Raw genomic sequence first — 21122 nt, forward strand, 5'->3', positions numbered from 1 at the left:
CTTTGTCAACTTATAAGCTCCTTAGACATTACATCTTATAAGATCTTGGGAGCTTATAAGCTGTGTCTAAAATAAGCTTAGCCAAACACCCTCTAAATTTATGATAAAACTGGAGAGAGAGAGAGAGAGACCTTTTTGAACTCATCAAAATGAACTGTGATGTCGGCATGCCATAACCTTGTCAAATTTTGATATTAGTTCACAACCAGACAGACGGCCAGACCCTTGATGTGCAGTATGAGCGTCAGTAGCTACTTGCTTACCAATGCAAAGCCAAAATGTGAAGACAAACTATAATATTTATAGAAACAAAACAATACATGATAATGGGTAAAACCTCACCTTATCAAAATGAATGCTTCCGGCCAACCAACCAACCAACGCCATAGGAAAACAACAGAAGATACAGCAGGCCAAATGAAAATTCTTAAGGGATTCTTATAGCATAATAAATGCATATGAGAACATGTAACCCTTATGAAATTTGCTCTGAAGTGTTAAAAGCAATATCTTTTCCAGCTGTCTAGAAATGAGAAACAAGTTTTTGAGTCAAAAGGTACACTCACTCCACCACCGACCTGAGCACTGAAAATATGCAAAGGAAGATTAAATAAACACAAATTTGATAGAGTGGCAAGTTGATTGCTGGCTGTTTACATAATGAAGACTTTGAGAGTAGCTTAGAACAGAATTACAACAACAAGATTGGTACACTTCTGAGAACAAGAAATTTTCATCAAGTCTACAAGTTACAGATAGAATTACATTCCAGATTCAGTTACTGGTCTAGAGAGAACACGAGGAGCAATCATCTTCTAGTGAGGAGCAACTTCTCACTCCAAATCGAACTGCATAACTTAGTTGCTGATGGACTGGAAGTTACTGAAGTAATTTACACACCCTTTCTTCATAGAAAAGAAAGCTGATCTATATCTTTCTTTTAAGCTCCTCAATCAATTTGTCATTTCTGCAAAAGCATGATACACCACACATTTACAGCATCCCAGAGATAAGAAAAGAGAGAAAGCTAATGACAAATATGTAAGACAAAGCATAAGTGTACCACAATCCAATCCAATGCATTGCCACATTTTTTTTATTTTTCCAATGTGAAAAGGTAGAGGAGTCTAAATGCAGTATACTAGTCAAACTCTAGCAACCTTACTATTCAGTTTTGCGATGATACGGTCAACTTGTGTACCACAATCCAAACACACTACAGACACGGCTATTTGATGGACAGTGATCCTTTCCCTTGATTTATGCATTGATGGAGCAGATTGATTATTTTCTCAATGATATAGGTTGATCATTTCCTTTTATTTCATTTCCCACAAACATAACTAGGAAAACTGAATACGACATAGTGTAGCATTTGCAATACTTGGTCGTAGAGATATTGAAATGGAAATGATGCACTTTCAATATGTTGAAACTGCTTCAGTTGAAGACTTCCATTAACAAATGGTGAAGGATTTATAAACTAGAGCTGTACTTGTATGCCCACTACATTCCATACTCACAAACGTCACACTTGGATGATGGCACGGGATTTTAATTTTAGGAGAGATTTTTTAGTGCGGTAAATAGAGAGAGAGAGAGAGAGAGAGAGAGTAGTTGAATGCATTAATGAGGTGAGAAAAAAGGTAATTGAAGTAATAATGAAGAGAGAGATAAGGTGAATGAGTGTATTAATTAGTGTTTACTAAAAAAAGGAAAGTGATATCTTCTGTGATACAAACTAAAAAGGAAATTGTGACATCTACTTAAAACGGAGGGAGTACTATAATTAACACTTAATCTCATTAATTAAAACTTAATAATCTTAATTAATATTTTAATCCATAATTGGTATTTAAGGCAGCGCACACCAGCCGCTCACGCTGACACAAGTCTTTCTCTATAAACTAACAAGGCCGCACGCTAACATAAATTTGAAACTAGATATTGAAAGTCGCTGAGAACTAGTCAAGTGGCAAATAAGGGTCAAAATTCTTTTTTTATGGCGCGTTGTATTTGACCCAAAAACTAAATCCAAATCCTCAGGCCAAAGTCAGGCGCACACTCTCATGGATAGGTATTTAGAGAGAGATCGGATGGGGAAGGAGAAGCATGAAGCCATATATATCTTCAGCAACAAAATTCAAATTATTGGTTCATAATCCAAAGTTTGAGTTTTACAAATTTTAAAAAGGCAAAACACATATTTAACCCGATGTGCTTTTACTGGGTCATTGTACTACTAGGCAAACATTATAGTATAGGTACCTCAAGTTATGGTTTGCCTGAAAAAGAAAGAACTTACCACCATTTATAACACTGGTGCAAGCGTTCAGTGACTCCTGGGTTGTCTCACAATCAAGCACATCTGTATCTTTTAACATCTGGACATAGTAGTTGACTATTTGTTGATCCAACTCATAGTAATATTCCATTTTCTTCAATGGTTTCATGTCCAGGTCAATGAAAGATGCCTATGAGATTGTAAAGGAATTTGGTCAGATAAGAACAAGAACATGCAAAACAATAATTTAATACAAAAATGGACATGAAGATTTAATGCCAAAATGATATTTCCATGCGTCGGTAACTAACTCCACAGTTCACAGAGTGTAACTCATAAACAAGTAACAAGAACTTTATACATAAAGCTAGAACCAGAAGGAAGTCCGTGCTTCTAATCACATAGCATGAAAAGACATAAAAGTGTTACTGTTAAAAACTTTTTTTCCCGGAGTTTAACAAGTTCACGATTCTATATCACAAACAAAACCTGCCACAATATGCCATACATACGACAAACTATTGATTCCCAAAAATAATTATAATAACATACAGAAGGATCAATTGGTGTCCCACCTTGTAACAAAAGGTTTGCTTGCTTGCTTCCAGAAAAACAGCACGATGTGGAGACTCCTCATCCATATTTATTTTGGGCTTGAAACTAATCATCATACTTAAGTCCTTTGCAGTGGCTGATATCAAGTAATCCCTCACAATTTTCACTTTATCATCCCTTTGCATTGAATGAATTGATGAATATCTTGCTGAGAATCTTTTTCCACCTATTTTCCGACAGACCACGCAAGGCTGAGAAATAATGTCATAGTAGGCATGAATTGCACCTTCTATATCAATAGCATCAAGCTTCTGTACTTCAAGAAGCCGATTCAACAAGCCAGACTTAAAAATAGTTTCAGTCAGAAGATCCACTAAACCCTTGATGTGCATCCCATCCTTTGCTGAAATAACATGTTTAAGTCCATCATGGAATGATTGAGCAACCGCAGAACTAGTGCTGTCTGCAGTGCCCCCCATGCCTCCAAAAATAATTGAACCATTTAAGAAAACCCGAAAATTATTCTGAGGTGTAAGAAAGAGGGCTTTAAATGCTCTTTGTATTCTATCCTTGGATCCAGAAAACAAATCTAGAGGATCATATTGACTTATTTGAGATATCTGCATTGAAAAATCCCTTCACTTATGCTCAAAGAAACAATTCTGTAAGTAAATATTAGCTCATAATCTATGAAATATAAAAGTCTCATATCATTGATAAGAGTCAAAATTCTGCAATCAGACATCGATAATGAAAATTTATTTCCAGGAAATGAATAAGGTTAGGTATTTAGGCATTACCTTTCCTTGATGTAATTTTAGAGCTTGGTGCATCTTAAATCGAGTAATCCTCTTTTTAACTGCATTTCCCTCAGCTATAAATTCTGAAGTAGGAAGAAATCCTCCTTTGGGCTGCTTTTGCAGAATAAGAGAAAAAGTGAAAAAAAACGTAATAAATGCCAAAATAAAGTGTTCAAGGAAGTAGGCATCCGTAGAAAAGTTACAAAGCAAATAAGTAGTACAAAAGCACTAGGAAAGCACCTTTATCTCAACAGACACACAGAAATCCTCTTTGAGAGAATCTGAAACTGAAAGAAAGACATTATAGTCCAACGATTAGGAACTGGCATGCAAGTATATCATCATTAATCTCAGTTGTTGACAGTTGATATGCATCAATTAGTGAATCGTGGTCTTTGATAGATAATCTATTATGGCTACTGAATTCCTTGGGATAAATTACATAGATAAAACTAGTATGTCAAACATAAAATTTTGCATCAGCAGAGATTCCACAAAGACTAGCTTCCAGCAACATATCCACACCTGCCCTAATTTGGCCCACTACACACTACCATTGGAAATCCGTACTCGACAACAAAGAAAAATTTAGGTGAATAAAAATTCTAGCAATGGCCACAATACAAAGAAGATATGCACCAAATCAGCCCAAGCAAAGCATAAACTGAAATGCAGATTCAGTAGTTCATCTTTGATCGATAAACAAAAGAAATGGCTGTATCTATCCAAACAAACTTGGCATGCATCTTATACCATGAGGAAACACTGAATGATCAGCAATTAGAAGAACTGAGTCACGAAGGGGATTAACTCTGGCAGCATCAACACGCCATGATGGACGCTGGCAAAGAACCTTGTTGTCAACTGCCTCCAAAAATTCTCTTGACACAAGAACATGGATCTGCAGAAAGTTGTATACAAATTTCTATGTTTCAGTTACACTAGAAACAAAGATCTGAGTCTTTAAAATGAAAATAAAAAAGTCCCGCTTCTCCATGTGAAGCCAAGTCACCAACCCATTACTCTTCAAAGTGTGCTTAGTTGAAATAACTAAAAATTGCATTTTAATAGTGTATATCCATTATGGCCTAGAATCGAAGGAATCTTCATGAAACCATATAAAGCGTCCACTTAAAGAAGTAAGAACACATCAACTGATCATTAATATTTTTTTACAACATAAAAAAAAACTAGAATTGTAAACTCAGTACATGTACCGACATACATGTGTTGGATAAAAAAGATAGCAAACATAATGAGCACAGAGATATTATTACTGAAAACACTAATAAGATTCTTCAGTAAGTAGAATCATAGACATGATCTTATAAACGACAGGGGAAAAAGGGAAATTTTTCGCTCCAAAAATTTCTAGAAGAATATCTTACCCCTGCGTCAACATGCTCTGATCCCAAGAGTGGGCACATTACTTTCTGCACATAAACATGCTCCGCAATTTCCTTGGTAGGTGCTGAAACTATGCCTTCAAATTTTTCCCACAAGAGGGATTCATGGTTGACTAGAGCTGAATGACCATTCTCACATTCACGCCTATCATTTGAAACCTTTTGTATCCTTAAAACCTTTCCAACCTAGATGCATGAGAGAAAAGTGAATGCATTTAGACATTTGTACAGAAATGTAGCATCTACTAGTTTCATGATAAAATATATGGATGTATTTGATGTCTCTATTCGCATCTTAAGTGATCTCGTTCTTCAGATTATTCTTCTTAAGTTCTTCTACTCATGAAAGGACTCAAATAGCGGCTTGTTTGATCAAAAAAGAGATTTACCTTTTTGATTCATAAAATAAGTCGTATTTAATCACTTCAAACAAGAGTTCGTTTACATTCTACTTATTTCATCCATTACAAGTAATGATGGGAACAATAGTTTTTAATGAAGGGTTCCAGCAAGCCTAAGTTGAGGACCAACATTCAAAAAATGTAAAAGATAGAAATGAAGGGTTCCAGCAAGCCTAAGCTAGATTTAAATATACAAAACAACCAAAATCGAGACGAGTTTTAATATAGATAAGTAAGAGAAATAGAGTTGTACAAAATGAGGAGTGCTTCCACAATAAGCAAGAACTAGATTCACAGCTCCTTCTCCTCTGTAAGTCCATTCCTCTGCATCTTTCGCTTGCAATTTTGCAGCCATCCTGTTACAATTTTGCACATCACTTTAAAGTTGGTTTCGACTTTCGACATTCTCTAAATGAATAGAAATAGCATGCATGATGTTTCAATCAATTAGATCGCCCAAATTAAAACAATTTTAGTTTTGGATTCGAGTAACGCAACGGAGATTATATACGAAACCTACCGTGAGAGTGTCGTGGCCTGTGATTCGAGTAAAGCTATCTGACAACGGTGAGGTGAGGTGAGGATTTATTAGGGGTTTAGAGGGCCCATTTTCTTGAGCTTATTTCTACTTTCAGTTTTCAGATTCCCACTCTTGATGGACTACAATTGTCGTGCATGCTATAAAAAGATTCGGATTTATTATGAGGGTGACTATCATTTTATTGTACTCCATAAATTAATTAATTGTAATTTGTATTCTATTATTTGTTTAATTGTTGATTTAGTCAATTTTTTTATTTTAAAAAGTTTTCCATCTTACTTTTTATTCTATCTCCATCTCTCTTGCTCTATTCATCATTCACTTACACACTATTCTTTATATTCGTGCCGAAAAAAATTGTTTCTATTAATAAGGAACGGAGAGAATATCTCAAAGCTAGGTTAAGTGCCAAAATTATGGCACCTCACGAAGGAAAATTTCGAATTTAGGAACCATCTGGATATAAAGTTCTTTAAAAGAGAATAGTATTTTTTTTCCATTATGCAAATGGAAGAAATGCCAATGTAGTATCATGTCTCAGCATGCCAATTTAATTACTCCTACTTCCTATGTTCCATTAGTGTTGGAGCATATTACCTTTTAGGACTCGCCCTAGTAAGGGCCACGTTCAAGCAAGTTAGAGAGCTCCACCGGGTCATGTACTTCTATGTACCCAAAGTCCTCCCGGTCGGGTATAGACCTTTCGAGCCCGACAGTTTTTCTTACCTAAGGATAACTAATAACACTTGTGTGGTAAAAGCATTGAATGTATTTAGATTAAACACAAGTCTTTATTGTTATCTACTGAAAGACGATGTCTCAGTATATTTCTTAATCTGTGTATACAAAATTGAGCATATATTATTAATTATAACTACTTTCACTTATAAATGGGTATGGATTTTTCGCAACAAATTAATTTTGATATATTGGACTGTGTTTATTAATAGCTATATGTGCTAGTATTACTACATTGAATCATGTGTTGAAGTCCAGTTTAACAATATCTCCAAAAGGAGTTCGAAAAAAATCCTTTATTATTAAAAAACTGGGGCAGTTGGAATTTATTACAAGAATAATAATCACTCTCATTGTCCAAAATTATCATTTTCGTCTATTCCTCATTAATTGTCAAATTTTTACTCTTTACCTTAAATAGTAAATAGGCAGCAAGTTCCATTAACTCATTCATGTCACATTTTATTATAAAAATAATATATAAAAGTGTGACTCATATTTTATAAATTTTTTCACATTTTTTAGATTCCGTATCAAAACTAAAGTGTACAATTATTGGGGATGGAGTGTTAATTTAGAACTGAACAATTCTTGGATAAGATATTAATTAGTAATTATTAATCTACACCAGACTTAAAATAATTAATAATTACTTAGCGTTTTTCACGTTTTTTCTTCTTTCTCAGTTCTCCAGCTTAGAGATGCCCACCGGTTCCGGTTCCGAACCGGAACCGTGGCAATTTTCCCAAACCGGAACCGTCGCAATTTGGGTCGCGGTCCGGTTCAGGTTCAAGATATTTTGAACCGGAACCGTCACCGAACCGGCGGTTCGGGACGGTTCAGAACCGGCGGAACCGCCGGTTCGGGCGCGTATATCAAGGCATCGGGGATGGGGCCGACGGCGGCAGCTTTTCAGCTGCAAAACCGGCCGGTTTTGGCGGTTTTTTGGCGGTTAACCGGCGGTTAACCGTGAAAACTGGCTGTTAACCGCCGGTTCAGTGGTTTCCAGTGGCGGCGCGAGACACGAGGAGACAAGGCGCAGCTTTTGCAGACGGTTTTGTCCCGGAAACCGGCGGTTTTGTCCAGGGAACCGACGGTTTTCCGCCAAAACCGCCGGTTTTTCGAAAATTCAAATTTTTTTTTTCAAATTCGAATTCTTCCATTCCCCCCCCCCATTTTTATCTATAAATACCCCCCTCTATCCTCATTTACATTCACCCCACTCTTGTGTTAATAAGAGTTTCTCTCTTCAATCTCCCAATTCTCTCTCTTTGTCTCCAATTTCTCATTTGTGCTATTGTACTTCCATTTAATTACGCAAGTGCTACTCTTATTACGCATTGTTATACACTCATACTTGTTCCCGTAGTTCTATAAGTTATCTTTCTTTCTCAATTGCTAAAACAAAAAAATATATATTATTCCTTATTTCTACATTTCTACATAGCAATATGTCTTCATCCCGAGAAGGTCGTGTTGATAAGGGAAAGGGAAAGTCCAAGAGACCATCTCGGAGATCCGTTATTGATGAAATTTCTCAAATGAACATGGATGTGTGGCAGGTTAATATTTATTATCTACTAATTTAATTAATTTTGAATTACATTACATTATTGTTCATAATTTTATTTGAAATTTACAATACAAATATTATTTTGTAGACTCGAGAAGAGCAAGATGTGGCACATGCTATTGCTCTCTCTCGCTCTCAATCCCAAGGCGATGCTTATGTTGGTACCGGTAGTGGTGCTCCCGGTTGCGGTGCCTATTCTCAACAAATTCCAACCCCTGTGAATGTTGATGAAGACGACGATGATGATGATGACGACGAGGAGGGGGAGGAGGTAGAAGAGGTTCAAGAAATGCCACCCCACCACCACCAAGGAGTCGCCGTGGCCGTAGTCGTGGTCGTGGACACCCTCATCAACCTCCTAGACCAGCTGAAAGGTCTTTAACCTCAAACATCATGGTGAAACATTTCAAGAAGGTACAAGATAGTAACGATCCTGACACTTATAATGTGTATTGCAATTATTGCGAAAACGTATACACATTCCGAAGGGGTGGAGGATACGGTCTATTTACCCGTCACATGGAGAAAACACATCCGGTCGAGTTTGGTATCGCTCCAACCCAAACTCAACTCAACTTTCAACATGGAGCCGGGACCGGGAGTGGGACGGGTTCATCCCAAACATCAGGTATGTGTAGCAATACTCTTTTGAAATATGATCACAAAAATGCTCTTAATGTGATGTCTAGATTTGCCGTTATGAAACATTTTCCATTCAATGCTTTTGATAACGATGCTTTTGAGTCGAGTATGCGGCAAGTTTATAATGCCGCTGCAAGAAAATTGAGTCGAACTTCAATGACTCGAGCCGTTGTTCGACAATGCATGGAAAAGAAGGCGCAATTAGGTACGTTTATTATTAACTTAGGGCATAAAGTTTCTATTTGTTCTGATGTGTGGACTGTTTGTTTTTGCAAAAATTCGTATATGGGCATCACTGTGCATTTCGTTGATCACAGTTGGACTTTAAACAAACGTTTGATTGCATTTCGGGAATTTCCCGCACCACACACTGCACAAGCAATTGTTCAATTGATCATTCAAGTTTTGAATGAATTTCAATTGATCAATAAATTTTTTTCCATTGGTTTTGACAATGCTAGCGCTAACACTGCTAGCATAGATGAACTAATCAGTGCATGTTCTCATGTTATTGATGGCAAATATTTTCATGTGCGATGTATTGCCCATATTTTGAATTTGTGTGTACAAGATGCGATCGATTTGTGGCAAAAGTATGTTGATCCTATTAGAACTGCTGTGAAGTTGATTCATAACAAAGCTCCTATTGGTAGAGCTTGGAAGAGATATTGTCATAGTAAGCAATGCAGGTACACCAACTTTCGTTTGGATGTTTCAACTCGTTGGAACTCGACGTATGATATGTTGGAGTCGACTTTGAACCACATTGAGTATTTATGTGATTTTTTTAGAAGTTGTCCTCATGTTCCTTCTGATTTGGTTTTGATATCCACTTGTTGGGACCACAGCATGGATTTGTTTCGATTATTCCGCGCTTTCAAAAATGTCACTGTTGAGTTATCCGGTGTTTATTATCCTACTTCTGTGCGCGTTTTTGGAGCATTGCATGTATGTGGCAATTGGTTTTAAAACATGTGTGAAAAATACTCAATTCATTGAGTTGAGGGCAATTTTGTTTTATATGGTTGAAAAGTGGTTAAAATATTTTGCCCGTATTCCAAATGTGTTTTTGATTGCAAAATGCTTGGATCCAAAGTGGAAGTTGCATGGTGTTTATAAAATTTTAGACATGTACTATGGTTGTTTGCACAATTTGAATTTTTCTCAACTCCGTGAAATGGGCTTGACAAGAGGAGAATGCTTCGAACTAAGTATTCCGGATGTTGATGAAATCAAACTAAGGTTAGATAGTGCACTTCGTGCTCTCTATGCGGAATATGAAATGCGCTATAACACCGCTCACCAGGTACGTGCTCCTCCTAGTCCTTCCACATTTGATTTTGGTGGCGGGGAGTTTAGCAATGTCATGATTGACCCAGACGTAGTATCACAATTGCAAGATCTATACGGTACTACAACCAATAGGACTAGAGCGACTAGTGAGTTAGATATATATTTGGAATCGCGCTCTATTTTTCAAGATGCTTGTCCTCCTACTCAACAAATTGACGTCCTTAATTGGTGGGGAACACATGACAAAGAGTTTCCGATACTATCCATCATGGCTAAGGAGATTTTCGCTGTTCCCACTTCCACCGTCGCCGTTGAGTAAGCTTTTAGTGTCGGCGGTTGTGTCCTAGACGACAAAAGGAGCAATCTCTCTGCCAAGAACATGGAAGCCACTATGCTACTTGATGATTGGGCAAAGGCGGACATGAGAGCACAAGAGCCGGATTTCGACTTCCGTGTAGAGAGTGATGGTGAAGAATTTTCCTCCGATGGCGATGACGAGGTCAGAAGCGAGAGCACTCAACAATAGCAACGACGGGGGGCGGTGAACGGCGAGCACGGCCGACCAAATAGGTAAGCAAGGTAAGAGAACTACGTGGGCTTTGATTCCTCAATAAAATTGTGGATACGTAGGCAACTCAACTTAAATTTGAAAAGTTTAACTTTGAAAGTTTAAGTTGAGCTCAAGCCCCTTTTCAATTTCCCCCCCCCCCCCCATTTCATGTTTTTTTATTTACGTTCACGAGTCCGACGACACTTGTAAATTATATTACATTGTTGTATGTTGTATACTTGTAGTTGTAGTTGTAGATGTATATGTATTGTAAATTGTAATGTATCGTTGTCCGTTACAACTCAAACTCAATAAAATTGATATCATTTTCTCCTTATTCGTCGTATTTCTATTTGAATTATACATTGTCTTGTACTCTTGTTCCAAATTGTTGTATAAATCCAAATTTCAAATTTAAAAAAAAAATTCGAACCGCGAAACCGCCGGTTCCGAACCGGAACCGGAACCGCCGGTTTTCGAACCGGAACCAGAACCGTGAAATAGCCTCACGGTCCGGTTCCGGAACCGTGAAATAGCCTCACGGTCCGGTTCCGGTTCCGCCTTTGACCAAACCGAACCGGCAGTTCCGAACCGTGGGCAACACTACTCCAGCTCCTTACCCTAAAACATCTAAAAAATAGTTCGAAAATGTACATCGGTTTTTCTCCCCAATACTTGGATTAAACGAAAAAATAAGGAGTGGTAGCATTTTTGGTCCATATATGTGAAAGAATATGTGGACTCTCGTCTCCTGTTATGTTTATTTTTGCTTCATAAATTGTATGTTGAATTTTGAAAATTTATTGAAGATGATTGCTTGAGTTGCATCATCACGTGTAGAATTAACAGCAAATAAATATAATCAAATTAAACCCTAATATTTTAATAATCCATCCCTAAGCAAAAGTATTTCTTCTTGACACGAGATTTAAGAAAAAATATTTTAAATAATTTAAATAAAGAAAAATAAATAGAAGGAAATTTTAAATATTTTAAATAATGAAAAATAAATAGAAAGAAAAAAAATATAGATGAAAAGAAAATAAAATAGAAATATAAAAGTTGGAATTCAACTCAGCAAGTGTAATATAATTTTAATTATTATCTAAATGCAGAATTATGCAACAAATCAGGATGTAATTACCGAAACGTGTTTTGTGTATTTTATGAAGTGTTTAAGATTTCTGATAATGCATAACTAATTACAAATTAGAGAACGGCCTGCATCCAATTTTATAACCCAATTTTATAAGCACAAAATATGACATTTTCGAAACGTGTTTTGAAAATGCAGAATTATGCAACAAATCAGGATGTAATTACCGAAACGTGTTTTGTGTATTTTATGAAGTGTTTAAGATTTCTGATAATGCATAACTAATTACAAATTAGAGAACGGCCTGCATCCAATTTTATAACCCAATTTTATAAGCACAAAATATGACATTTTCGAAACGTGTTTTGAAAATGCAGAATTATGCAACAAATCAGGATGTAATTACCGAAACGTGTTTTGTGTATTTTATGAAGTGTTTAAGATTTCTGATAATGCATAACTAATTACAAATTAGAGAACGGCATGCATCCAATTTTATAACCCAATTTTATAAGCACAAAATATGACATTTTCGAAACGTGTTTTGAAAATGCAGAATTATGCAACAAATCAGGATGTAATTACCGAAACGTGTTTTGTGTATTTTATGAAGTGTTTAAGATTTCTGATAATGCATAACTAATTACAAATTAGAGAACGGCATGCATCCAATTTTATAACCCAATTTTATAAGCACAAAATATGACATTTTCGAAACGTGTTTTGAAAATGCAGAATTATGCAACAAATCAGGATGTAATTACCGAAACGTGTTTTGTGTATTTTATGAAGTGTTTAAGATTTCTGATAATGCATAACTAATTACAAATTAGAGAACGGCCTGCATCCAATTTTATAACCCAATTTTATAAGCACAAAATATGACATTTTCGAAACGTGTTTTGAAAATGCAGAATTATGCAACAAATCAGGATGTAATTACCGAAACGTGTTTTGTGTATTTTATGAAGTGTTTAAGATTTCTGATAATGCATAACTAATTACAAATTAGAGAACGCCATGCATCCAATTTTATAACCCAATTTTATAAGCACAAAATATGACATTTTCGGAAGCTTACAGCCAATTTTATAAGCGCAAAAAAGAGACATGTTTAGAAACTAACAGGGTGGATTGTTCCTTTTTCAAAAATTCTTCATACATTTATCCAGAATATCAAAGCCAGTGAAATATTCCAAGAATCAATTTCATTAACTACAGATAATACAAGCTTTTAGTATTTAATTTAACAAGGAAATTATGCTAATTCAACCAAAAAATCTAGTTCAATGCTAGTAAAATTCTGCACTGATACAGCAAGCATGATAACTGCACTGAAAACAATTTCGAAAAAATCGATTGCAGCAATTACAAAAAGATTATTAAAGTGCAAACATAAAATTGATGTAAGAAAAAAATTCACCCAATATGCATTAATAAATAAAAATTTCGATATATACCTGGCGCCACATGGTGTATATGGCTCGTGCACCTTTGGTCCTATGAACGCAGGCCTCAATGTGGGCATTCTTTCCCACGCCCATAGCTGCAGGAGGATCATAGGGCCGCCCAACTCTTTTCTCTTATCCATGGAAGCCTCGCATAGATAATGATAAAGTTAGGCCAATGCCGCGCTTCCCCAACTTATATTCTTCACCTCTTCCGGATCCCCAAGCCCATTCAACCACATAAATGGCACCTTACACCCCGTGGTATCCGGTAGAATGAGACCTCCTAATAAAATTAGGGCATGGATACGTGCTCTTTGGATGTATACGTAAGTAGGCAGGTCATCACCCAGAGGCATCCTTGTCTGGTTGATCAGCGCGGTCATCAGCAAACCGCCTTGCTTTGTCTCTGTGGAAGAATCTGGTATCCATCCCAACAGATCGCGGCACTTGCTGGTCCAATCTGGAAAGTTGTCATGATAGTCACGACCCGTGAAAACGACGCCATCCGCCCTCAAGCCCCAGATGGCTTGCACATCTTCCAAGGTGATCGTCGTCTCACCGATCGGTAGATGGAATGTGTGTGTCTCCGGCCTCCAACGCTCAATCAACGCCGTGATCAGCTCATTGTCGACCTTCATTGGCTTCCCACAATCGATCACGCCTTTGAAACCAAAGACGTCAAGCCAATATCTTACATTCTCGTGAATCACGGCGTCCCAAGTCTTACTTTCAGTCCTTCGGACTTTAAATACTTGGGTTGTTCCCCCTTTCATCAGTTTATTTGAAATGTGATTTTTTTGCATATTTAACACGGACGGGTCTTCGGGTCCATACAATAAATGTCCAGTAGAACTTGAAGTCGCCATCTAATCTAAGTACAACCAAAATCACATCCAAAAAACATACAAAATCACAACGACAATCATCAAAAACATACCAATATTATACAATAGAATGAATTTAGCCACTAAAATCGTAGACATTTAACTAAACAACAAAAAAATCAACCAAATTGGAGCTATTCGTTTTTAACCCTAATTTACAAACATTAGGGGAAATCTAAATAATCTATGCAAATTAACAACAAATAAGGAAGGCAAGTAGAATGATTGAACGAAACTTACCGGAAAACAAGTCGAAATCGTCTTCTTTCGCCGAATCTAGGAAGAAATCGCCGCCTCCGTGAGTGTTTGCTGTCTGCGTTCGTAAGTGAGGAGCTACTGCCTTCGCCGCTGGTTTAATTCGAAGTAGAGACGCATGACGCTCATGCGTCTCTTTCTAAGACGCATGAGCATCATGCGTCTCTAGTCAAATTTAAAAAAAAAAGACGCATGAGCGTCATGCGTCTGTTTCTAAGACGCATGATTCTCATGCGTCGTCAAAATAAAACGGAAAAAAAATGAGAGACGCATGACCCTCATGCGTGTCTTTTACGCATGACAGTCATGCGTTTCATTAAAAAGAGACGCATGAGGGTCATGCGTCTCTCCCAAATCCGGAACAAAAAAAAAAACGCAGTACAAACGAGGAATGATTAATGTACTCTAGAACTAAAGAAGAAAAAACCCCGAAAGATACATATTATAAAAACAGATTAAGAAATTAAATCAACAATTGAGTAAATAGTAGATCCAAAATCATGTAAATAGTTCATAACTATTAGATAACAAAATTCAAGAAACAAAACCGATGCGAATTGGAGAGACTACTTAGATCTCTGCCTCATCTTTCGGCGCTTCCGCTTTAATCTCCTCATACGCTTCTTCTTCCACTGTAAAATAAAGTTAGATTCAATTTTAAAACTGGTATTGATTATGAAAGAATAGGGTAAAACATGATAACTACCTTAGCTCGCATGGTTGAAGGATAAACTCTACCCTAGTGATAGAATCGCCTCTTTGAAGAAATCGGGATATGACAATTGAAATCAGCCCTAGGGTTTGTCTCTTATATATAGCAGCCTTGTTAGGCCTCATTAGTAGCCAGCCCAGTGACATAGTATATAAGGCCGGCCCATTTCTCTAGTCAACAACAATTCTAAAATTAAGTACTCGTTTAGTGGAGTATAATATTACGATAAATAGAAATCAAAATTATATTTACCTAAAGATAATAATATTTAGATATTTCTATATGCTACTTACTCCCTCCATCCATAAAAATATACACTTCTAATTTCAAAATTTATTTTATCCCTACAAAGGTGGGATTCTTTCTCCATTAATAATACTTTAATTACTTTTTCTTTTTATATTTTTCTTATTTTTACCAATTGTATAATAAAACTCATGCCCAACAAAAAATACATATTCTTGTTGGATGGAGGGAGTATATATTTATGAGAATTGAAATCTATTAGTAGCTTTTATAGTGTGCCATAAAAACTTTCCTAGTGCGTATAATATATTTAAGCTATAGTATGAACAATATATTTATTATCTAAAGTATCAATTCTGACTTTCTCTCATTTGATGAAAATCTTTGTGTTTAATGTTTATTCTAAAAAACAGTGGAAGAAACAAATGTCACATAAAAGGCCAAAGTTGAAAATCGAACAGTATAGTATCTACAAAAACTAAGTTAATCATAAATAAATTTATTTTTTCCAAGATCAATCAAATTATAATTATTCTTTTTTGATATTTTACTTACACTCTTAGCTAACCTAAGCCCTCGGCTTCCATTAAGTCATTTTAGATAAAATCATGCATTTTAAATTTTTAATCAAGCAAACTAATTTGGTTCCTTATTTGTTAATGGGCTCCAGCCTCCAAATCACAACTTTACTTTCTCCGCCCAAATCACAGGCTTTCTATCTCTAGCTTCAAAAGCATCAACAATTGTGCTATCCGCGGAGAGCTGTCCCTTAACTATTTATGGACTAAGACACCACTTTTAACTATTTTTTATTTTATCACCTAATTAAGGGACAATACTTGCAACAATTCATCTCTATCCCTTAACTATTCATTGGTCCCACTATTTAATTTCATCGGGTGAGTGCCTTTGTAGCCGCTTAAGTACACCCCTTCATGTCGTGGGACAATTCTTCCCTTGTCAATGCGTGCAGTCAGTGCTGCCAAGAATTCAGAGGAAGTCGTGGTGTTGTTCGTGAAGACAAAGCAACTCTTGGCAATCGTTGGTGGTGGGTTTCCCCATGTATTCCGCACTGAAGGCTTCGCGAATGCTTCTGCAAAAGTTTTTCAAGCATTCATGCCAAGTGGTTTCCGCAACATCAAGTACTCGTCAAGAATATCTGACGTTTGCCCAGTAGAAAGTTGTCAGATAGTGAACGCACACTTATATAAAGTCGTAAGACTCTACCGACTAGGGCAATCGACTCATTTTTGGAAGAACTCGCCACGGGCCACCAATGTGCAGAAATAAGTATCGGCGCATGCGAAAATGTTCGGGAACCGTGGGTTCTTGCAAAAATAATCACGAGCGAACCTTTGGGCGACTTCCTCTAGGTTACGATGGACGTAGCGTCGGGGTCTCGGCAGCGGGTTTGCGGTGGCTAGGTTAACATAATATTGTTGATTATACTATTGTTGTTCTCGCTCCGCTTGCAATCAACCGAACAACTTTCTCCAGGTTCATTTTTTCAATTGAGAATGCAAATGAATATATTGATGTGGATCCATGTAATTCATGATCCATTTCCGAAGGAATTACCCATTTGTGATGCTTGATCTAGATATTTTTGTGAGATTGATGTTCAATTTATCAATAAAACAAGAGGACAACTATGGATCCAACAAGAACTAAGGAATCTAAGATGAACAAGAAAGGAATTAACATTGGATAGTGTGGAAATTGTAATACAAAGTCATTGATGAAGTAAGCTAAGGCACTTACAACATAACTAACATGCATTCATGGCTAGATCTTCAAGGCAACCACAATCCTCAAAGCATACCTCTACTTGATCCATGCTGGAACTAGCAATTGATGGAAATCTCGTACTTGAACTAACAATTGATGGATTCAAGCAACCTATAACTAGGAATTGGATAGGAAACCCTCTTCGAGAGGAACAAATCTCTCAATCATCTAATTTCATCAACAACTAAGGAATAAAATGGGAAAATGTGCTATTTACAGTTTAGGCCCAAAATTCAAGAAAAGGCCCACAAAATCTAGCCTCTGCGTGAGCCACCCGCCTGGGTGGAATTTGGTGGCCGAAAGCCACCCTCCCGGGTGGAACATGCGGTTTCCACCATGCCTTCCGGTAACCACCCGCCCGGGTGGAATTTGGTGGCCAAAAGCCACTCGGCCTGGTGGAACTTTGTCTGCACTGCGCGGCTTTTGTTAAACAGCCATAACTCCCTCCTCCGGGCTCCGATTGGGGCGTGTAAGATACTCACGCGAAGCTCTCTCGAAGACGAAGACATTGGTGTTTGTTTCGGAGCTTTTGGACGTCATCTTGATAGACAGAATACTGATTGAAGCTAGCTGCATGTACAAACTTTGATGCACGACTTCCATGATCGTAACATCCTCCCCTTCTTGGAAGGGATTTGTCCTCAAATCCGAGATACCTCTCTTCCTCGCTTCCTTGGTCAGCCCTTGAGCTTTATTGGGTCCTTGGCATGTCTTCTCCCTCATCCTTGGTCCCCAATCAATCCATAGCTCACGTCTAGCACCCATGGTCATATCATATATTTAAAGAGAAAAATGAGTGATTGATAGTTTTTTTTTTGTAAAACAATATGGGTGATGAATGGGGTATCTATAGATGATTTATGGAAGAAATGGAGGTTAAACAATGAAAAAAAAAAATTAAAAAACGATAATATTTGGGGAAGTGTGAAAATTTTAATTTTAATTTTTTTATATTTTTCCAAATTTTTTCAAATTTTTTCAATTTGAAAAAATCAAAATCTCTAATAGTTAAAACGACGCCCACTCGCGGAGAGGGGGAGTGGACATCATCGTGCGCTGTGGGAGCACCATGTCGCCCCAGGCGCGCGGACCGCAAGACCAGGATAGGCCCTCTGCGGAGGGCGGCCCTCTACGATGAACTCGCCGTGGAGATCATCACTGCGGATGCACTAATGCCTGTTGATTGCCCCATGGTATAAACTTCCACCATTGGGCGAATAATATTGATATCATGCAATCATCTAATGAGAGTACTCTACTTATCCTATATCCTATAGATATAGATCATTTGGGGATGACGCAAGTTTTAATTCGTAATTGGTAAAGTAAGAGACTCAGAGAAAAATTAGTTGATATGCAGTGGATGGCATTAGAGTTTAGCATACTCGATAACATCTTTCGTATGTGTGTATATGTAATAACTCTTTACCTATTTTTTACTATATTTATGAGAATGAAAATTTTGTTACAATATGTTTTGCTTCTATATATTTATAAGATGTTGCAATGTGTTTTATATTAAAATATATAAGGAAGGAAAATGAGTCTAAGTTTTCTGCATAGTAGACGAGTTGTGAGCGGCGTTCATAGCATGGGAGTCTCTTCTAAGTTATTTTCTCTTTTAGTTTAATTTCTCTCCACTTTAACTGCTACCTCCGTCCCACTCAAGATATCCACATTTCCTTTTTTGTTTGTCCTACTCAAGATGTCCATTTCTATATTTAGAAATAAATCCTTATCCCTTAACTCCTTATTAAAATATTCAACTACATTTTTCTCTCTACTTTCTTCATCTAACAACTCCTCCTAAAAGCATGTGCCACTTAAGAATGTGAACATTTAGAGAGTGAGACGGAGGGAGTATTTATTATTATTTTCCCAAAACATGTGTGTAAAAGAAAGGGGTCATCTTAACTGGGACAAATGGAGTATTATGTAATGAATATTTATATCTTTAACACAGGAAATGATACCATAAAAGAGGAAGTCCCAAATAACTCGCAATTTTGGTTTGGACGGACGATCAATATTGTGTCTTTTATGGATGTAAATAATATTTATGTTTGGGCTTAAATTAAATTAAGTTTTAATTAGTTGGTAAGCTAAACTTTGGCCCAAATCCAATCTTCCATAGATCTATGATCGTGGATAAAAAATAAAACTCATTATAAAAGGGGACAAGCCTAGAATACAGATGAGGAACACACTAGAATTCACACTATTTTGGGTCTTGAGATTTTGGAAATCTCTCTCTTCCTGTGGATGAGATTTTTGAAAATATAGGGTTTCATTCTAGGAGTTCTTTTGTCTTCGATTCTTGTCCAATCCTTGAGGTATTGACGAGCTTTGCCCCACAAAGGTTAATTCTGAGTAGAGAGAATAGATCAGAAGATCTGTGGTCGAGATCAATTTCAGAGATTGAAGTAAAGTGATGATGATTGAATTCAATTCCAGAATTCCTACTGACGGTAGCTTTATGTGACAATGCATGGATTGATTAAATTGTGTTCACTAATTTATTTGGGTTGAATTGAAATCAAAATATATACGTAAAAAAAACGACGATATTTCCGACTCTTCGAATGTCATTCATTATCTTTTCAATTTGAATAGTTCACCCATATTATCTGATGTAGGAAATACTCTTGTGAAATCATAAATTGTGGAAAATCTTAAGCTGTTGTATCCAGTTCATAATTGTTGCTATCTATATAATTCCATCTAAAACTCAATTAAAATTCATGGCTAAGCATGAGTATCTTAAAAAAAATCCTTTTAACATGGAGTATTTAAAAATTGAATTCCATCAATATTTAAAATAATTCTTCGCAGGTAGTCGTAGTGTCGTACTGCGTGGACCCAAAATATTTAACTTGCCAGACCACATCCACCGACCAACGGACAGTGTGGACTATGGACTCTATTCATTTTCACAATTTCACAAAGTCAACGAAATACAGCCGCCTGCTATTTCACACAAATATGATAAATAAATTATGATGTGAATATCCTGAGTCAGGATTCCTGACACAAATTCTTCACATATATTAGTAGCTCCGTCCCCATGTAATAGATGCATTTCTTTTTTACACAAAAATAAGAAAAGTTGTGTTAAGTGAATTAAGTAAAAGAATTATAAAGTAGAAAAGGTAAAAGATAGAAAGATAAAGAGATAATAAAGTAAGAGAGAGTAAAGTAAGATAGAAGAAAAATTATTGTTTTTTGCCAAAAAAGGAAACGACTCATCTATAGTGAGACAACTCTAAAAGGAATACGACTCAGCCCATGGGCAGACCCACATAGACAAAGGGTGGGGCTTTAGCCCTTAATGAATTGTTTTTTTGACATTTTTTTAAAAAATTTTTATAATTTATTCCTATTTTATACCTATATTTATATTAAAGCCCTTATTAATCACATAAATTACCTAGAAAAACATTTTCAAACTATATTTTGAAAATATAGTCCTTACTAATGTTTATTTCTGCGTCCGCCCCTGACTCAGCCACAGAGGGACGGAGGGAGTACTAGTTATTGAAGGTTGGAATTAAATTTGGTTTAGGCCATCCACAACCCTGACTCAGATTCAGGCCCCAAGTCCCCTCCACGTCATCATTCCCCTAAATTTGAGTCTCAGTCAACAACTCCTCTAACCCTGTAGGCCCCATCCTAGGTCACAACTATTAAATTGCACTATTCACAATTCACAACATATGTTACTCGTAAAATAGAATACGTTGAACAATTAAAATCGGGAAAATTTATTTTTAATTCAAAAATAATAAATTATAAACTAAAAAAAATTAAAAATTAGAACATAAAAAAATGCAAAAATAAAAATTAGAAAATCAAAGGGAGCTCCGTCGCCCCCCCTCCCTCTTCCAAATGCAAAAATTGAGAGCTCCAT

At 36.5% G+C, this 21122-nt stretch overlaps 2 protein-coding genes across 5 annotated transcripts; both read right to left on the reverse strand.

Moving 5' to 3' along the window:
* Positions 1-606: 606 nt before the first annotated feature.
* Positions 607-6109, reverse strand: LOC121760092 (inositol-pentakisphosphate 2-kinase-like). 3 transcript variants are annotated; one of them, XM_042155700.1, is made up of 9 exons: positions 5967-6109; positions 5700-5802; positions 5028-5231; positions 4393-4540; positions 3880-3920; positions 3640-3750; positions 2860-3459; positions 2306-2474; positions 607-967 (listed from the first exon to the last, which is right to left on the reverse strand). In XM_042155700.1, exons 2-9 carry the CDS (start codon positions 5799-5801, stop codon positions 954-956), a joined length of 1389 nt encoding a protein of 462 aa, XP_042011634.1. In that variant the 5' UTR covers position 5802; positions 5967-6109; the 3' UTR covers positions 607-953. The 3 variants fall into 3 exon arrangements, with proteins under 3 accessions (XP_042011634.1, XP_042011632.1, XP_042011633.1); XM_042155698.1 differs by having other exon boundaries at positions 3880-3926; positions 5967-6108; XM_042155699.1 differs by lacking the exon at positions 5967-6109 and having other exon boundaries at positions 3880-3926; positions 5700-5921.
* Positions 6110-13208: 7099 nt separating this feature from the next.
* On the reverse strand, positions 13209-14594 carry LOC121761430 (protein MAIN-LIKE 1-like). 2 transcript variants are annotated; one of them, XM_042157076.1, is made up of 2 exons: positions 14455-14594; positions 13209-14201 (listed from the first exon to the last, which is right to left on the reverse strand). In XM_042157076.1, the coding sequence occupies exon 2, from the start codon at positions 14194-14196 to the stop codon at positions 13498-13500; it is 699 nt and encodes a 232-aa protein (XP_042013010.1). In that variant the 5' UTR covers positions 14197-14201; positions 14455-14594; the 3' UTR covers positions 13209-13497. The 2 variants fall into 2 exon arrangements, with proteins under 2 accessions (XP_042013010.1, XP_042013011.1); XM_042157077.1 differs by having other exon boundaries at positions 13209-14196; positions 14455-14590.
* Positions 14595-21122: the final 6528 nt, after the last annotated feature.

Source organism: Salvia splendens, chromosome 13 (assembly GCF_004379255.2).
Source record: "Salvia splendens isolate huo1 chromosome 13, SspV2, whole genome shotgun sequence".
NCBI classification, from domain to species: Eukaryota; Viridiplantae; Streptophyta; class Magnoliopsida; order Lamiales; family Lamiaceae; genus Salvia; species Salvia splendens.

Bases quoted from the DNA above. Each gene is read 5' to 3' on its own strand.
- LOC121760092 (XM_042155698.1), bottom strand. From the start codon at position 5,801: ATGGCTGCAAAATTGCAAGCGAAAGATGCAGAGGAATGGACTTACAGA. The intron at 5,232-5,699 runs GTACAACTCTAT...TCATGCATCTAG, and splicing joins GTGGAAGCACTCCTCATTTT to GTTGGAAAGGTTTTAAGGAT. The intron at 3,460-3,639 runs GTAATGCCTAAA...TTTTCAATGCAG, and splicing joins TAAAATTACATCAAGGAAAG to ATATCTCAAATAAGTCAATA.
- LOC121761430 (XM_042157076.1), bottom strand. From the start codon at position 14,196: ATGGCGACTTCAAGTTCTACTGGACATTTATTGTATGGACCCGAAGAC.